This window comes from Ctenopharyngodon idella, chromosome 21 (genome assembly GCF_019924925.1).
Source record: "Ctenopharyngodon idella isolate HZGC_01 chromosome 21, HZGC01, whole genome shotgun sequence".
NCBI classification, from domain to species: Eukaryota; Metazoa; Chordata; class Actinopteri; order Cypriniformes; family Xenocyprididae; genus Ctenopharyngodon; species Ctenopharyngodon idella.
The window spans coordinates 11,562,068-11,580,832 of NC_067240.1; the positions used below are offsets into that span (position 1 = coordinate 11,562,068).

At 37.7% G+C, this 18,765-nt stretch overlaps 1 protein-coding gene across 6 annotated transcripts in view; it reads right to left on the bottom strand.

Annotated features, from left to right (window-relative positions):
• Nucleotides 1-110: 110 nt before the first annotated feature.
• The window catches only part of LOC127503282 (dynein axonemal intermediate chain 1-like), a 30,405-nt gene continuing 11,750 nt past the window's right edge, over nt 111-18,765 (bottom strand). For 4 of the 6 annotated variants that reach the window (XM_051876879.1, XM_051876878.1, XM_051876877.1 and 1 more), the window contains 4 exons: nt 16,705-16,853; nt 14,990-15,089; nt 10,953-11,135; nt 6,219-6,739 (listed from right to left, as the gene is read on the bottom strand). In XM_051876879.1, coding sequence (XP_051732839.1) covers nt 6,659-6,739; nt 10,953-11,135; nt 14,990-15,089; nt 16,705-16,853 — 513 coding nt within the window. In that variant the 3' untranslated portion in view covers nt 6,219-6,658. Of the gene's footprint in view, nt 4,360-5,581; nt 5,731-6,218; nt 6,740-10,952; nt 11,136-14,989; nt 15,090-16,704; nt 16,854-18,765 lie in introns of those variants that run through there. The other 2 variants (XM_051876874.1, XM_051876876.1) reach the window with 2 other exon arrangements.

Genomic DNA, 18,765 nt, shown 5'->3' on the forward strand with positions numbered 1-18,765 from the left:
TTAGTGCTGTGAATAATTAAATCAGTGAATCGTTCAGAGCTGACACTGAATTCACAACTGAACTGCAAGTCATTTTTCAGTGATGACAAAAATAAACTAGGAACCATTACTGTGATATAGATATATATTTTTTATTCTTATATATACCAATAAACATTGATTAGCATATGTAATTATATTAGCATGATTGTAAGGACTTTAAAGAGGGCAATATCTTAGAACCATAATCAAACACCATTTATTCATCTGTCTGTCTGTCTATATGTAAGCAATAAGGTACTTGAGGCTGTGCTGTATCGTGAATAAGTCACGACTGAAGGGCGTTGTTAACTTTTTCAAAAAGCCTTCCTTCCGCTGGAAAAAATAGTCCCTGACCGTGAACAGGAACCGAAGTTACATTTTCACGCCATTAGATGGAGGCAAAGACTGTCTTTATGAATGTGTCAGTCAGTAGCGAAGACTTTTATATTTAAAAAAGACTGAACTGTTGTGAACACGGAACAAGACGCAACTGACAAATGCTTTGACTAGCGCTGTCAGTCATGGGAAAACCCCTTAACCATTAAAAGAACAAGATAATACATTGGATATTTAAACAGATTTTTTATTATGAACATAGGACTGACCTGAAGGAAAATGCTAAATCTCAATGCAGGTAATAAACTCGTTCAATCGATCTCTTTCTCACAATACTCTTCTACATAATACAGTAAGCTTCAATGAACAATATCAGTTGAGAACATACAGTTTACGTTGCTAAGAGTGGTTGCTAAGGGTGTTGTGTAGTGATACACAGAGCTGTTGGGTGAAGCGGTCATAGCCGTGTTTTATCGTGAATAAAACACAGCTATTGACCAATCAGAATCAAGGACAGGAACTAACCGTTTTATAAATCTATTTGTAAAAGGTAGAAATGTTCCCATTAAATAAAGTGATATTTATATGGAACATTTTTTGTCTAGAACCCTGGATTTGCACCTTGAGGGATAATTTAATTGACCCCATAACTGCTGTGTGAATAATCAGATTAATGAAAAAATACATGTGTAAGGACAGCCATGCTTTATCTATTTCACTTCCCAGCATCCCACACAGTGCTGCTCCTTTTGCATAAGTATGTTTTGCATTGTAAAGTAGCACCCCACTTAATTTGTTTGATTTCAACAAAAAACGTATATGATAAGAGTGTAAAAGGAGGTTAGGAATAAAGGTTAAGTGCCCTTTTAGTGGCTTGAGGCAATTTTAGGTAATAAATGAGATCACCTCAGCCAGGAGACCCTCGGGAGGTTTGCACAGTTATTGTGGAAGCCACCCACCACTTCTAGAAAGAAATGAGTTCAGGATAACACACTGGCAGCACACACACACATACACACTTCCGCTCAAATGACACCCAGAATAATACTGCTATTCTCTCGAAGCATCTCGGTTTTAATATGCTGGCTGGCAGTGTATGCGGGTCTTGTCAAGGGTGGGTTTCGGGTAAAAATCATTGTGTATGGTTGACAAGCACATTTGTAACAGCCTCTTTATGTGGCCTGTGTAATTACACACTGTATGTTACACTCGCCCCTGACAGGTTTTTAGCATGACTCCTCCTTCTCTTTCCTTTCTCCTCGTCTGAAAATGAGACTTCTGGCATCCCACCATTATTTCCCTACAGTGAGGCAGCAAAGCCTCCTCCTAGCATTATAAACACACACAACCCTCCCTTTACAGCTTTGCTGAGATGGAGGACAGGTGATTCGCGGGCCTCTCAAAATGAATCTCTGATGATTAAAGGGAAGGTAAAGCTCTGTTGTTGATACACATGTTGTTGGAAACTTTTGTGATTTTGTTGTCAAAAACGGCAGATATTGGCAAATGCCCTGGGACAACGCTGTTATTCTCCTTGTGTCATTGGACAGAATGTTGACCCAGTTTAGTTGCAAATGGGCCTTGTGGAAGACTGCTCTAATCTTTTTATTGTCCCCTTGTAGACACACTTCCATCTGAGATGGGTTCGCTTGGGCATGAAGGGAAGCATGACCTGTGTCAGTGTTGGTTTGTGTGTCTGTTATTTTGTGTGCATTTAAAGGGATGGTTCAGACAAAACTGACCCTCATGTCATTCCATATTTGTATGATTTTCTTCTGTCAAACACAAGGATATTTTGAAGGCTTACTATGCTTATTCCCCATACAACAACAGCATACAGTGACCAGGGGATCCAAAAAAACAGGGATGCAGAATATATTGGTACCATAGTGATTGTGAGACTATATTACAGATTTTTTCATTTATAGATGTTGGTTTATATTGGATATTTATTTGTTTATGCTAATTTCCCCTATTTTACATTTAGAATACCTTTGTTTTCATTTAAAGCTCACTTAATCTTTAAAAACACTAATATTTTATACACACTAATATTTAATAACACCATTAAATATGTCTGGGTATTGACACAAATTTCAAGATTCGACTTGACTCAATGTTGATTCACAAGCTTGCGATTTGATTCAATTCCGATCTTGTTTTGATTCATTTTGATATATATATATATATATATATATATATATATATATATCATGTACAGTACATCAGTTTTCTCAATGAAAAAAGTCTCTCTTTACTAATGATGTAAAAACTAACAAATGATTTGTTTACAATTATTTAAATTGCATCAAAGGCAGTTTTTTTTTCTCTTTTTAAGTTAATTGTTTCTTGATAATTGACCGTTCGCAAAGACCCACCCCCTTTAGTTACTGTTGCTATGTCCGACATGCCATGCTGCTCTCACGCCACACATCATGTTCTCACGCAGTGAAAAAGGTACATCGCGGAGCAAAGAGGACACTGACAACGCGTCGGCAGACAAGGCAGAGAAGGTTACTTTTGATATGAAACAAACTCTCAAATTTCAAATATTGTAATTTTTAAAGAAATTTAAACAATAAATACCATTTTGTGGCTTTTTAATGTGTCGTGACAGATCGCTGTAGTGCCGTAGTTCAAGCGGCTCGTGAACCGATCATCTCTTCCTACTAATTAATTTATAGCATCAAATAAACATGAAAGAACATCAGAAGGAATGTTGTTTCAACCGCGGAAAGATGTCAGTACACACTATTTTTCAGGTTCAAGTCCACCGACGTTAATCTACTAACTTCCCTGACTGCTTTGTTGGACATAATGGCGGATTCGCCGTTATGATTGGTTGGATCGCCTGTCAATCAAACTCCCTGCGAAGGGTTAATTACGTTTCTACTCCAATTAATTAATTAATTTATCTTAAATATAAACATTTAAATAGTGGCTGTCATAAAAACTTGTTTTCATGATGTTTTTATTTAAACTTACAGTAATACCTAGAAACAGGTTAAGGCATAATACAAAAAGTGTATAATATAGTGCATATTTCTCTTTAGAGTTAATTTTTCTATCAAACTATGTGTGGTTCACACACAGTCCCGCTTTGCTTGAACTGAGGCGCTACAGCGATCTGTCACTCCACATTAAGGTGTGCCATTTTACTAGTTATAGCACAAAATAAACATGAATGAATCACTCAATCAGTGTTTCAACCATGGAAAAGCGTCCATACAACAGACTAAACAATATGCCATGTAACACTACATTTACCTCAGAAAAGCCCTTCAATGACCATAGCTCGATATATACACATTCGTATGTCTAATATGTCAAAAACGCAAAACGTTTCTTTTCCCATCAGTTATGAATTACATGAATCATGTAAATGAGAGCATTTTTTCAATTCAATATGGCGAAATTTGATTTTAAAAAAGTTTAGTAGTTTGTATTACTGGATATTACTGTTGTTTCACATGAGTTTAACATTTCTATCATAAAACAGTTGACAAATAATAAATGTTTAGCTACTTAAATCTTACTACGCACTCTTTCACTGTTAAAACTAAAGCAGCCACTTTAGTAAGGCCTGTTGTCCATCTCAATCAGTTTGACATTGACGAGCACTGTTAGACAACAGGCAGACCAGACTAAAAATGCAAGAAATATTTATTGCAGACCAGTGCTAAACCACACCCGATACCCTACCAAAACATAATCTTTTCTTTTCCATGAAAGAAAAAACAGTGTTTAAAATGACATGAGGGTGAGTAAATGATGGTAGAATTTTTATTACTTTGACCGTCATGCTATTCTGATATAATACTTCATTTCCAGTGTTTTTAAAGTGAAGGGAATGAATTATTCATGTAACTGTATGTGTGTAAATGTGGTTGTGGAGGAGGAGCCCCTCTTCAGAGACACTTACTGCATAGTGCACAGTTCTGTGCCCCTCTCTACACGGCTGAACTGTGGAGGAGTGGGCCTGCTAGGACTTCCCACTACAATCTATGAGCAAAACAGAAAAGAAATCATTTACAGTCTCAACACATCCTCTAATGTTATGTTATTTTACCAGGATTGACTTTCAGGTAGAGCATAAGAATGAAGTCTTCATTATGTGTGTGTGTGTGTGTGTGTGCGCGCGTGCGTGTTTTTGTGACATATCGGGACACAAATTTGTATAATGACATGGGTATGACATAGGTATTACATGGAGAGGGTGACCTATGAGGACATTACCACATGTCCCCATTTTTCAAAAGGCTTATAAATCATACAGAATGAGTTTTTGTGAGAAAGTAAAAATGTGCAGTTTCCTGTGATGTGTAGGGTTGGTGTAGGGTGATAGAAAATACGGTTTGTACAGTATAAAAACCATTATGCCTATGGAATGTCCCCACAATTCACAAAAACAAACCTGCGTGTGTCTAAAAGCAATGCCAAATCCATTGTGCATTCAGACGAGAGTTTCAGAGACAGACAGTAACCAGGCAGAGGCTTGTGAAGGCTTCATTGAGCACACCAGGAAAGGAATAAGATTTTAAGGCAGTTCTTTTATCGCGCTACTGCCTCCTTCTGTGAATAATGTTACCTTTAATAGAAAACTGGAACAAAATCAAAAAGCTGAAGACAGTTTGTGGTGCACAATGCAGTTTCATCTGGCAAATTTAATGAAACAGTATTGTGATACCCGTTTAAATGTCCTTGTTCTCTCTTTCAGATAGGAAAGAATGCCTAAGATGAATGATGGTGATGACATTCAAGATCTCATCCAAAAGAAAACCACTCTGCTTTTCATTATCACCTACTTCTCAGAACAAAGTTGAGCCAATGAAAATAGCAAAAAAACAAGAATTCCACGAGTGAAGAACAGCAATGTTGTACAGCTGTTTAACGAAAGAGCTCTTCGGACTGAAAACCACCTTCAGGCTTCACTCTTAATCCATCATCAGACTAGTTTCTTTTTCCAACACTGAAACAGTCTGTCCTTGATCTGTGAACATAAGAGATGTGAAAAGTAGAATGCACTTGTTCACACAGGATCAGACGATCGGAGGACCCCTGGGTGACAAATAATAATGACAGCAGAATGGCGATAACATCAACAAGTAGGGCTTTGAGGCGCTGAGCTTCACAGGTCATAGATCAAAGCAGTGTCTTCTGGGGCTGACAGCTGATCTGAGAAAGGCTGTCTCTGTGTCAGCGATGCAGCTATGTGACCGTGAAGACTCCATCTCTGCTACGGGACTGTCCACCGCTGCAGTGGTGGCCATAGTGTGTAACATCCTGGTAGCTCTGCTCATACTGGTTCTGATATTGATCCTCTGCAAAGCATGCAAGGTTCCCTCCAGCCAGGAGAGCATCCCGGTGTTGACTCTAGAGAACGCACATCAGAGGAACGAACAGAGGTACTTGCTGACGGCATGAGGGAAAAAATTGGAAACAGAATGCTTTTTACATTTTGTACTGTCTGCAACAATCAGTTGCGAATTAGGCAACATGGATTGTCATGAATTAGTAGTCTAAAACATGATTTCATAGATGGCCTACGTAATTGGGGCAGCATGTAAAAACACTCTAGGACGAGGAGTGAGTTGGCTGAGCGTGGGCTGCTGGGACTGTACCTGAGCTCTCTTACACTGTACCACTCTGCTTGAGTGTTTTATATAAAGGTAAAGAGACTCTCAATGCCCTCTCAAGAGTCATTCAGTAGTGCCTGATGGATTCAGTGAAACCCCACACCTGCAGCTAATCAGCTAGCAATTGCGCTGTGCTAATTAGCATAGGCAAACAAATAAAAGCTCAAGTGCAAGAATAAATTTTAATAAGAGCTGAATTGTGCTGTTTTGTGTCTGAAAGAGGAATTTTAAAATGAAATGCATGTTTTATTGTGGTTGTTTGCCCATGAAACAAGTTTGAGGGATTGTTAAACAACTAACATATTGGTAAATTAATCATGCTAGCAAATCGCGTTCTGGGGAGTGTGTGTGTGGGGAGGGGGTTATGTTCCAGGGGAGTGCACGCCAATGCCTGAGAATATGACAGTAAATTAAATGGTAGATTAAGATCATAGATGTTTAATAAATACATTGAAATACCCATACAAAATCTTGGTCTTTTTTAACATCTTGTTAAGTTATGACCTACCTTATAGGCATACTCTAAGACTATCTTTGGGTACCCTCACATTTCTAGACAATAGTTTAAATACAGGACCAGAGGAATATATATATATATATATATATATATATGTTTGCAGTCGTCCAGGTCTTACTTTGCCTCAGTTCTAATGACTCTTGCCAGGTTATCTCAGCGAGCTCAATAGTTGCTCCATCTTTGCTATTTCCACCTCCGGTCCCTTTGGCAACTCCTGACCCTTCTTCTCCTGCAGAGCCAAAGACAGAAATGAAAAGAACGAGATGAGTCAGCTGCCGGTAGTGAGAGGACTGACCCAGGGGTGCCAGTAACAATCACAAACACTTCTCAGTGTGAAGCTCCCATTTAAACATTTCCATCTCGACTGGTGGAGGTAATGAGAGAGGTGTTAGCAAGGCGTTATTTCCTCTGTTTGCTGTGGCGGAAAAAAAATCGCAAATGCTGGCATCAGAGACTCCCTCTAATCTCGCATGACATTTGTCTGAGATGGTTACAGTGACACATTGTTTCCTCGGGGGAGAATAATCATTATGTATGCTGACCATACCAACACCATAATGAACTAAACCGGACCAGACCAGCTTCTCAACAGAGAAATTCACTCACACTAATTAAACACTCTCCAAAATTTCAGCAATCATGAGTCTGGTAATCACTCTAAGAACATCTGCTAAATTTGCTCAGCAGAATGCTAATATTCAGATATCCACAGAGCTGTAGTGGAGGGATCTTCATTGAGCTCTATTAAGTAGCTCAAGGTTACAGCTATTCATAGAATCCATCAAATGGTAACCAGGGAGCACTGTCAGGGAAATAAATTTGAGAGATTGAAAAATGTCAGTCGAAGGGACTTAAGCATTTAGGGAAAGACAGGATGTTTTTTGCTCAAGAGAACAAGTTGTTATTTCCAGTATTGTAGTTTATAAATATATACTGCATAACAGCCAGAAAACAACAAAAAAAAAAAACTTCAGACTATCTTTGTTGACCTCATTAGCTTGGAAAATGTTCAACCTTGTTGTGCACAAATATGTATAAACTAAGCAAAAAAAAATCTCTCACTTTCAACTGCTTTTTTTCCCCCAGAAAATGTCTTAACTTGTGTAAATATCTAAATTAAGATAAAAAGATTCAACAACTGAGACACTGAACAAATTTGAAAAAAGACATTTGAAAAACAGAAATGAAATAATGACCCTGAACACACACACACACACACACACACTGCTCCACACCCCCCACAAACACATCCACCCCCAAAAATCAGCATTAGAAATCAATAGGAGACTATAAAAAATTGCTTTGTTACATAATTTGACAAAAAAAGTGTCATAAATGCATAGTTACAATTCATAAATTCACAATGAAGTAAAAACATGAATGAAAGTTAGAAATGTGGATCTTTTTTAAAGTGAATTTTACATAAAAGTTACTTTATAAAAACCTATTTAATTTTTTTGTTATTGATATACATTTTAAAAAATACCATACATCACCCAAAATGGCACAAATGTAAAGTTAAAAACAATAAAGTTAGTGATATTATATTTGTTTTAAAAAAAATTACATTATTATGTTACAAAATCACATTTTAATGTCTGGGGTCTGTGGAGTGTACACCCCAAACGAACAGTGCATAAGACTGCAACAGATTTGCCTTCTCATCCACCAAGACACTTGCAAGTTCTCAAACGCATTTGGGGAGACATAGGTTTACACATGGTTTGGCACTGCGAGGACGATCAGCTGTCTCCTTCCTGTCTCCCTGTATAGCACTGTCTTAGGCGTCTTACATTACAGACATTGCAGTTTATTGCTCTGGTCACATCTGCAGTCCTCATGTCTCCTGCAGCAGAACTATGGCATGTTCACAAAGGTGATCTGGGACCCTAATCATCTTTCTTCTGGTGTTTTTCATAGTCAGTAGAAAGATCTCTTTAATGTCCTAAGTTATGAAACTATAAATATATATAAACATAACTTCATTAATTCTGATACAGAATATAAATGACTTCTGAAGTTGCAGAACTAAGTCTCATTTTCTATGACTGGCATCTGAAGCACATTATTGTGAATCAGTAGAGAGCTCTTATGTAAGTGAAGAGGAAGATTTTACTGCTATTAAGTGTCTCTCTTGCCAAGAGGACTTCTAATGTTTATTGTAATTGTGGTCAATGTTGTGCAATTAAAGTTTATTCAGTGACCCTGCAGAGTTTTCTGAGAAGTGTCTGACTGTTGAGGCTGAATGAAATGACATAGATTAGAAAATAAATCAGCAGCTGAGACAGCAAACTGAGGTCTCAGGAAAGAATACTGACCCAACTATACATGCAGTGAATCTAAAACAGTCTGTAAATAGAGATCTGACTACAGGATTAATATGGATATTGTGATTGATAAGTCACAGTCACAGAAAGACGTGGTGGAAGAAAGCATTTTGAATGCTCATGGGAGGTGAGATATGTGTGTGTCCTGACCTGGAAAACAGCAGACTGATTCTATTGAGTTTGGAACATGCTGATTTACAGTCACCGTTTCAGACGCCACCCCATGGGTCCCATGACCATTGCTTTAACATGTAGACAGGTATACATGTCTGGCTTCGGTGAGCATTGACCAATACTCACATTAGCACAACTGGAAACCTGCAAAGGTCAAGCACTTTATCCAAATAATCAATATCATCACAGTCCTTCATAAAGGTCTGTATTATAGAAGTTGTTTTTGTTTCCTTTATTTTCTGATACTATTTTGAAGTATTTGATTTGTATTAAGGAAGTGTGTCATGACTAGTTTGCCTGAATAATTGAAAATGTGAGTTTGAAAACAATCTTTTTTTTTTTTTGCAATTTAGTTTTGTGCAGAAATACACACTTTATATCAGATGCAAATCAGCCTCTTGATGAGGTAAAACAGAAATTTATATCAGTTTTAAATTCATTTGCTCAGCCATCTAAAATCAGCCACTGCATCAGGGGAGTAATTGTGCACTTTCAGAGGTAATAATGACATTAGGTTGTGGAAGGCTGGTGATTAATGACTCGAGGAGACAGTGAATGCATTGCTGACTCTCATCAGTCATATTAAAACACATTGCACTCCAGCAGTTCTCCAGCAGGTAAGTACAGCCATGGCAGCAATACAGCTTCTTACTAATCAAAAGCATTACTGGACACAGCAACTCAACCTGTGACACTGTGCATCGTTAGAATGAACCATTTCAGTCAATCAAATATAATGACTATCATAAACAACACATCCACAGTAAGTGCTGGCATCGATTAAGATCTCTAAACAACAAATTAAACATTTCACAAGTCAAGCTGTAATAGACAGCAGTTTGTCTGTGAGGCCGAAAGATTTTAATTACGAGCTGCCATTGTAATTTACTATCTTACTGAATATGCTAAGGGCTCAACACATGATCAGTCAGTGGGTTGGTTTCTTTAGATGCAAAAAGGAAATTATGAAGAACACAAAAGATGATAGTATGTGAGTACTTTCACACACAGGTGTCATTAACAAGATTAACAAAAAGAACCTGATCCATTATAGACCACTTACCAATTAAAATAACATACAGATGAACTGATGGTGAAAGGAAAAATAAAGCAGAAAAAGGGGCTGCATGAATTACAGACAGAATATAGCAAATACAGGAAGTAGGAAATCTCATCAGTATAATTAGGTGATATAGCAAGGGGTCAAGTTTTGACTAGTACACACAGGCTTGTGATCCCCAAACTTTTTTTGAACAGTAATGTACATTAAACATTTAAGGTGAAATGTATAATTTTTTGGTTGCTGAATTGTGCAGAGACAATTGGGAGTGTAAATTCAAAAAATCTGATTCAACCAATGGCGTGAATTTAGTGGTGGGGCTAGTTGATTAACTGAATAATTGTAAACAGGGGCAATTGTTATCAACAACACAATAACCTTTAAGATGTGAGGAGATTTATCTACAATTGCTACATTTCAGAAATGATTAGAATAGAAACCTGAATTATTTACATTATTTGACTTTGTTCACCCTGGAATCACTGCAAAGCTTCGAAGACTTTTAGTCATATAGTTGTTTTTTTTCTCTGCATCAATTCGTTCTTTTCCCACAGTACAGACTAACTGATTGATCTTGAATTACTATGTTTTAATGGCAAACAAACAAATTATATTTAAATTTACATTCAATATGCTACATTAATGTGTTCCCGGCACATTCTCGCCCAATGTCACTTAGCTAGACTGAGGCGTTCAGTAACTGGGTTGAACTGCAGTGGGTTGTGCGTGTGCTGTACATTCATGTCTGAAGCAGTCACACAGATGCAGATACAGCAATTCAGCACATGAAGTATGCAGCACAGCAGTGATTGAAACAGCACTGATCGATTAAGCATGTGATTTCATTGGAGGCCTATACATAGTATTAGTGAATCTCTTACTTTAGGCTTCTTGCGGAGGTTGGGCGAGAGCTTGAGGCTAACGACATGGCCGCGGTCATCGCCCACGATGATGATGGGATGGACAGGGTTGAATTCGATGTGCAAGAGCCTGGTCTTCTTGGACACCACTTTTTGTTGGCAGAGAGCCTCATATTTGTTGATTGAGAGGTCGAATACATGAACCTAAGAGAAAAATAGAAGAGGAGCAGGAAGTTTTAGCCTTTGTCATTAATACTGTAACATGTCGGTGTAGTTAGTATATATAAGCATAGAAACTAACAGGGACATGATCAGAAACCAAGGAAACTTAAACTAAATAGAGCAGGAAAACATGAACTAAAGGAAACAGAACAAAATATCAAAATAAGAGTCCAAGACCGTGACAAATGCATGTGGCATTAGTTTATGTTTTGATGTTTTCAGTGTGAAGCAGACATTAGCACCTCTTTAATATATTCTCTTGCTTTGGCTCTGAGTGTCAGAAAGCCCAAGATGCATTTGAGTTTGTGTGTGCACACTTGCATTTCAATATATTCATATGTATGAGCACAAGAATGCATGTGACTGTGGACCATCTGCTGTAGAGGACTGTATTAATTTTGTGATAGTATGTATAGAGAGGTAGTATAAGTACGTAATAATAGATTTACTTAAATGTAATAAATGATTAATTTGTATTAAATGTATATGTCTCTCAGAAATACAGATTAAGAATGAATCTCTCGGAGGATGACAGAGCCCCAGGCGACAGATGAAGTCTGTGGATGACAGTATTTCATCTTCTGCAACATTCACTAGGAAAAATCCAAATGATACAGAGAGAGAGGAGTGAGTGAGGGATGGGTGATTATTATTCCCATCATCCTCATTGTCATTCATGTATCATGCTGCCCACCTAAGCATGGTCTCTGCTCTGGCAGATGAAAGACAGAGATGGGAGATGGGGGACACATGATACAGGTTTGGATACTCAGTAAATATTTGTCAAGCAGATTGGCTCATAATTAGTCAGCGAGTGTGAATCTATCTTAACAGACCGATGATATTCTGGGCAGCTGACGCAGCGATGCAGAGGACACACACCATGTCAGGACTAATGATGCCATCTGTAACTGCAGGAGTAACACCGAACCTAAACAAGATCTTTGGAGCTAAGAGCTTGAAAGAAGGAAGCCCCTTTAAAGATTAGAAATTGAGCATTTTGGTCTGTGTTCTGACATTTCAAAATAACTCAGCAATGTTTGTTTTCGTAGGTTATTAGCCTGCATTTAATTTCTTTATGGCGTTTAGAAATAGCTGGCAGCAGATATCTGGGGCCTCATTTATAAAACATGTGTACACACAGATTTGATATTAGAGTGTGCGTACACTAATATCCAGACAACATTCAGATTTATAAAAATTGACTTTCGATGAAGAAAAATGCTAAGCACCTTATTTGGTTCTAAGCAGGCATACTCACTTTTCCTTGGAGCAGAAAGTCGGGAGTACTGCAGGTATTTTTACAATGGAATGAATCAATACTGAACTTACTTAAGCTGGACAATGACACCATTTTCTTCTAGAGCTGCTCTACAGCCAAAATTATGTTCCCTCTATCACTGTAAAGCTGCTTTGACACAATCTGCATTGTAAAGAGTGCTATATAAATAAAGGTGACTTGACTATTTGGAAATATAATAAATTATTGCCGCTCACCATTCTCAAGAAAAGGATTTGGACATTGACTGGTGCTCTTTTATATGCTAATGACATTAATTGGGAGGTGTTTGAAACCATTCAGCTGCACACAATGTCAAGATCATTAACGATTTATAGATTTCACATCTGGAAGAGAGGCATATGCACACTTTTTTTTTCACACGTACACACATTTGAAAATGATCTTAGAACGAATGTAGGATGGTTCTACAAATGAGGCCCCTGGACCCATTCTAGCTAGTGCAATAATGGCATACATCAAATCACAGAAGTCCAAAGCAAGCCAGATCAGGTAGGATTACATTTAAAGTCAATGAGTGCATTTACATGCATCCTCATAATGTGATTATAATGGGATTTTGGCAATATTGCGATTCAACTTTACCTCGCCATAACCGCATTACCGCTCCGACCAATGTGCACATGTGCTCGGACGTACACGGATGTGTACAACTTCATGAATGAACTCCGTGACAATATTCTGAAGTTTTCTCTTCTCCAAATCGCAAAACTCTGTCAACACAACTTGCTTGCTCTGTATCTTCATTCAGAAGGCTCGAAGAATGCGACGTCAGCGTAGGCAAAACACCGGCATTGCCGTATAATGTCTAGTACATCCATAAAAATTTATTTTGAATTTGATGTGAGTAATTAAAACAATGGCCGGTAACATGCATACTGTATGCCTATCTGAGTGTGGTATAACCATACTTATTAGCGAATAATCAGAATAATGAAAATTGCATGGAGTAAAGAGTTCTGCTCATGTCATGTAAACATCTTACTGCAATTAAGACTTTACTCTGATTATTAGAAATAATCGCATTATTGGTGCACATGTAAACGCAGTCATTGCACACATGGGGCCGGTTTCACAGACAGGGCTTAGACTAAGCCAGGATTAGGCCTTAGTTCAATTAGGGTATTTAAGTAGCTTTTATAAACATACCCTAGAAAAAAACATTACAGGTGTGCATCTTGAGAAAAAACAATGGCACTGACATATTTTAAGATATGTCAGTACAAGTTGCTTTCAGTTAAAACAGCTCAAACATGCATTTTAGTCAAGGACTAGCTTAAGTCTTGTCTGTGAAACTGGGGAATGATGTTCGTGACAGATATTGAGCTGTTGTTATTATGCAACAGTTCCAATCAGGCCTCTGTTATGTCCTGAACCTTTCGTTCTTTTACAAAAATGAGGCTAATTTTTTTTTTTTTTTTTCCATTGGAGGACAGTTATCTACAATTCTAAGTGGAGGAAATTTCTGCAAATTTGATTGCATTAATGATCACAGTAAAAGCGACAGTTTCTGTGAGGACCTGACTAATAAATCCACCTCCCCCCATGTTCATGTTATTATTATTATCATCATCATCATATCGATTAATAATTTAAGTTTTGGTTTTATGTTTTTTAAATGATTATATGATATATGATTATATATATATATATATATATATATATATATATATATATATATAATAGGATAATAACACCACAGCAAAACCAAACAACTCAAAGCAGCATTCGAGCTGTTTGGTTTTGCTGGGGAATGGAGTGTGATATTTATTGGATCACACTGTAATGGGCTTCCTGTAGAGGGCAGGTGTAATTTAGCCTGTCTGAGTAACGGTGTTAGCAAATAACAGCGATAGCCACCATGGCACGGCAGTTCAAACCGATCGAGATGCAAGACTGACAGGTGATGCCTGAAGCAGCCTTAGACAAGTGCGTAAGACCAGCTGTGTGATTTGAGACTAATTCCTAATGATGGGCCACAGGATAGATGTCATGGCACTTGACTCACAGACAGAGTGAGTGTTTGTGTGTGCTGCAGCTTACAGGTGCAGTCAAGCGCTGTTGGAAAGACGTCCTACTGTCAGCATGCTACTGTGTTTCATTAGCAATCATTAAACTCCTCATAAGGGGGCGTGTGTGTGAATATCCCATGTGTGAATCACACACTCCAAAGTTGATTTTTGATTTTCATGCGCAACTGACAGACAATAAGACCTGTGCTGTATGTCATGAGAGTTACTAAGTTTAATGCAGCCCTGAGCAGCAGCTCTTCATTGTTTACTCACTGAAGCTGAGACCTCCTGATGAAATAGGTTGCTTCTGAAGGAGGTATTTCTGTGGCTAGCGTAGGGGTCTTCTAATAATTGTTGTTATAAGAACAAGCAGTTTGGAAAATGGATGAATGGATGGATTATTATTTTTTGCTATTATTATTAAAATAGAATTTGAAGCCACTTAAAAAAAAAAAAAAAACAGAGTGCAAAAATTTTGGATTTTACCATTTTGTTTGTATTAGAGAAGTTGGTTGGATGTTTACCTTTCCATCAGTGGTGACAGCAGCAAAGACAGTGGAGGAGTATGGAGCCCAGGCCACATCTGTCACTGAAGTTTTCAGTTCAAAGGTAAAAATGGGAGACCTGTGAGAGACATGTATAGATATGTATGAAGAATACTTCAGATAAGCTACTATTCAGTCAAAACAAAACTTTACCACTACATTGCTCCCATTCTGAATTCATCTACTGAATTCATCCCATCCAAACTACATTGCTCCCATTCTGAATTCATCTAATGTTCAAATGTTGGCAGTTGGAGTAACTGATGTGTAAAGATGTGAAATATAACAGAGAGACATCTTAAAAAACATCATCAGAACTTCCTCAGGCAAGACTGTCACAATCAGTAAGGAAAAAAGAGAAGGGGTATGAATCAATAGTTCCACATAATCCCAATGAAAGGAGACTGCTTCTCATTTTGAGGTGACAGATGAATTTTGACATTTGTCCAGCACAAGACCTGACAATATCATGTTTGATACCTCAATGTATAAGATTCTTTGATAATTTGAAAAATTCATAAGAACAGCATTTATTTGCAATAGAAATGCATTTTATGTCACTTTTGATCAATTTAATGCAGTAGTGTAAGTGCTTTAACAATAATACAAGCTTTTAAGTGAAAGTGACGTGACATGTAGCCAAGTAGTATGGTGTCCCATACTCGGAATTTGTGCTCTGCATTTCATCCATCCAAGTGCACACACACAGCAGTGAGTATTGAACACACACACACCGTGAACACACACCCGGAGCAGTGGGCAGCCTTTTTTTTGTTTGTTTTTTATTTGTTTTACTGCCATAATGCTTTACCTCCTGAAGTATTTGTAGGATTTGCAATGGCAGAATAAGCTATTAAAAATGTGTTCATATAACAGAAGTTGAGCATAGACTGGAAAAGTATACTGTATACTTTTCCAATCTATGGTCAACTTCTATTATATGAACATTTCTAATGGCTTATTCTGCCATTGCAGATCTGGATAGACAACAGACAGATATCCATTTCTGACCTTGGTAAGACCTGTTGCAAAGCATAAGAGCTCTCTGCTGGCAGTTTAGGGATACTGCATCTAAAACCACCACTTAACTGCATCACTACTAACACATACACAAAATGTGCAGTCAAGAGAAAGATTAATTCATTATTATTAACCCAAGGGAGTCTTTTTGCAGAATAGAAAGAGAGACAGGGCTGGTTCACACAGAACCAAATGCGTACCTAGACCTCCACTGACCTGCATCTCACATTTTTAACAGCAAAAACGTGAGACGCAGGTCAGTGGAGCAGAAAAAAATGCAAGTTTCATTTTCAAAATAGAGCAAAAACAGTAAAAACGACAATATTCTGTCTAAATTGCTTATTGAACTGTTATAAAATTACATTATTAAATGTATTAAAATGTATTATTACAGGTATTAAAATCACATTTGCAATCGTGCTAAAATCAGGAAAGTATATTGTGGCTCATGTTATATTGCCTAACTATATTATGTTATAAACATAAAAAACAAAAACTGGGACAGGGACAATTCATATCTTTTTGTGGATATTTTTGTTTTTTTTATTTCCTTGTAAGGCACTATTTTATACCAGTGCCAGCCTAGCTTGCTTGTTGTTAAGCTTAATGGAGAGCTATTGCCTAAATTAGGCTGCCTGTAGATATAGCGCTGTAGGGAATGGTGCTGCTCATACTCAATTGTGTGATCCCAAATTTTCACCATCCAGTCCCAGCCGCAGGAGATGAAGACATTGGGATGGAAGGGATTCCACCTCACACGACTAACAGTCATGAAGTGTGCATCATACGTCTCCAGAAACTTGCTAGAATAGTATTTGGAGCCCTGTGAAAAACAGACATACACTCATTATTGGTTAGATTAATTAGACAAAAAATGCTGTTTTGTACAGTGGCATTCTTGCTCCTGTTATACTGCTTAATTATCCACTGGTGCTTATAACTAACATTTGCAGACGTAGTAGTGACATTTAAAAAATTCTTTGCAAAGAGATTTACAACATTTTTCTTGCTGTCTTTGCCTTGTGCAGCTCAGGAGAAGTGCTTGATTGACTGAATTCATTGTTACCCGAGCAGCGCATCATAAACAGAAGGCTTTGATTTTAATCTGAGAGGTGAATCTAAAGAACAGAGTTCTGCGTCGGCTGTCACTCTTTAGGGAGACAGGGGCCAGTTTTTGCCCAGCAGTATGTCTCTAGCTGTCTGATTAGCTGAGCCACAAACACAGCTGCACAACATCTTTCCCAATCTGTCACAGGAGGCTAGACAAAGCTACTGAAACAATGAAGAATGTTTTGCTTCAAAGTCTATATTTATTTTATTCCATTTTGTGCAGTTTACCAAAAATAAGCCTATTATAGCAAGAGAAAATTGGCTCTGCTATCAAAAATGTAGTTTCCAACATTACTTTGGCTTATAAGAGTAAAACAGAGAAAAACATCAGTGAATAACACAGTGCGTTAGTTTAGATTAAAACTAGCTCACCTTTACACCATCTGGAATTTTTTGAGTTTCTGGTTTACTTAACTTCCTTATAGTAGTCCATCGTATTCGAAGATGAATCTTTTATCTGTGTTCTTTCAAGGCTATAATTCTAGTTGCACAAGTCCAACTCAAAATGCATATTATTTACTGCATTGCGGTGCAAATAAGCCTTAACCTTGTGTTGGCAGGCAAAAGATCTAAGCATGTTTTAACATCCGAGAATTATACCATCACAGCAGAGTTGGCATGATCAGCAGCAGTACTTTTTTGGGGTTTTTCAACTTGCATTTCTTCAACAATCTTTTCTGCTTTTTCTGACCATCCGTCAAGCGCCAACCATGATGTAATTGGCTGTACAGTCTAAATCATGAGACTTCCTAACAATATGCCAAACCAGAGCAGTCGTCGCTATTTCACCATGGCCTCTAAAAGTTTTGGCAGTGACATAAATTGTGTTTTGCAAAGTTTGCTGCTTCAGTTGTTGTGGTGTTGATTCACATTGTTTCTAGATTATTTTGCAGAGTGATCAGATGCATTTTAAATAATTGCAAAAAGTTTCATTGGCCAAAAAGCAAACAAACAAACAAACAAACAAACAAAAAATTTCACCAGCTAACAGCATTTCATTAATTATATTATCGGCACAGAGGAAAGTATGAACAAATACTATTCATGAGAAATCACTCTTACCATTCTGATTGGATTATAAAAGCAGACTGATTGCTATAAAAGGAGAAAAGAAGTGCTTTCAATCACTGTGTTCTTATGTTAGCAATGGTTACCTCCAAAGAAAGGCATGCAGCCACCATTGTTTTGCATCAAAATGGCCTCACATACAAGGAAATTGCAGCATTCAACTGCAGTGAAGAAGGCTACAGGACATCCCAGAGTGTCCAGCAAGTGGCCGAACCATCTCTTCCTGAGTATTCAGTGACAAAATTGTGTCACCACCAGTGCAGAGCTTGCTCAGTTTTAGTAGCAGGTGGGTGTGTGTGCATCTGCATGCACAGTGAGGCCAAGACTTTTGGACAAAGGTCTGGAGTCAAGAAGGGCAGCAAACTTCTCTACAAGACAAACATCAAGAACAGACTGAAATTCTGCAGAAATACAAGGATTGGACAGCAGAAGACTGGTGCAAAGATATTTTCTCTGATGACTTTGTTTCCGACTGTTTGGGACATCTGGAAAATCGATTGTCAAGAGAAGAAAAGGTAAATGCTACCATGGGTCTTTTCATGCCAACAGTGAAGTAG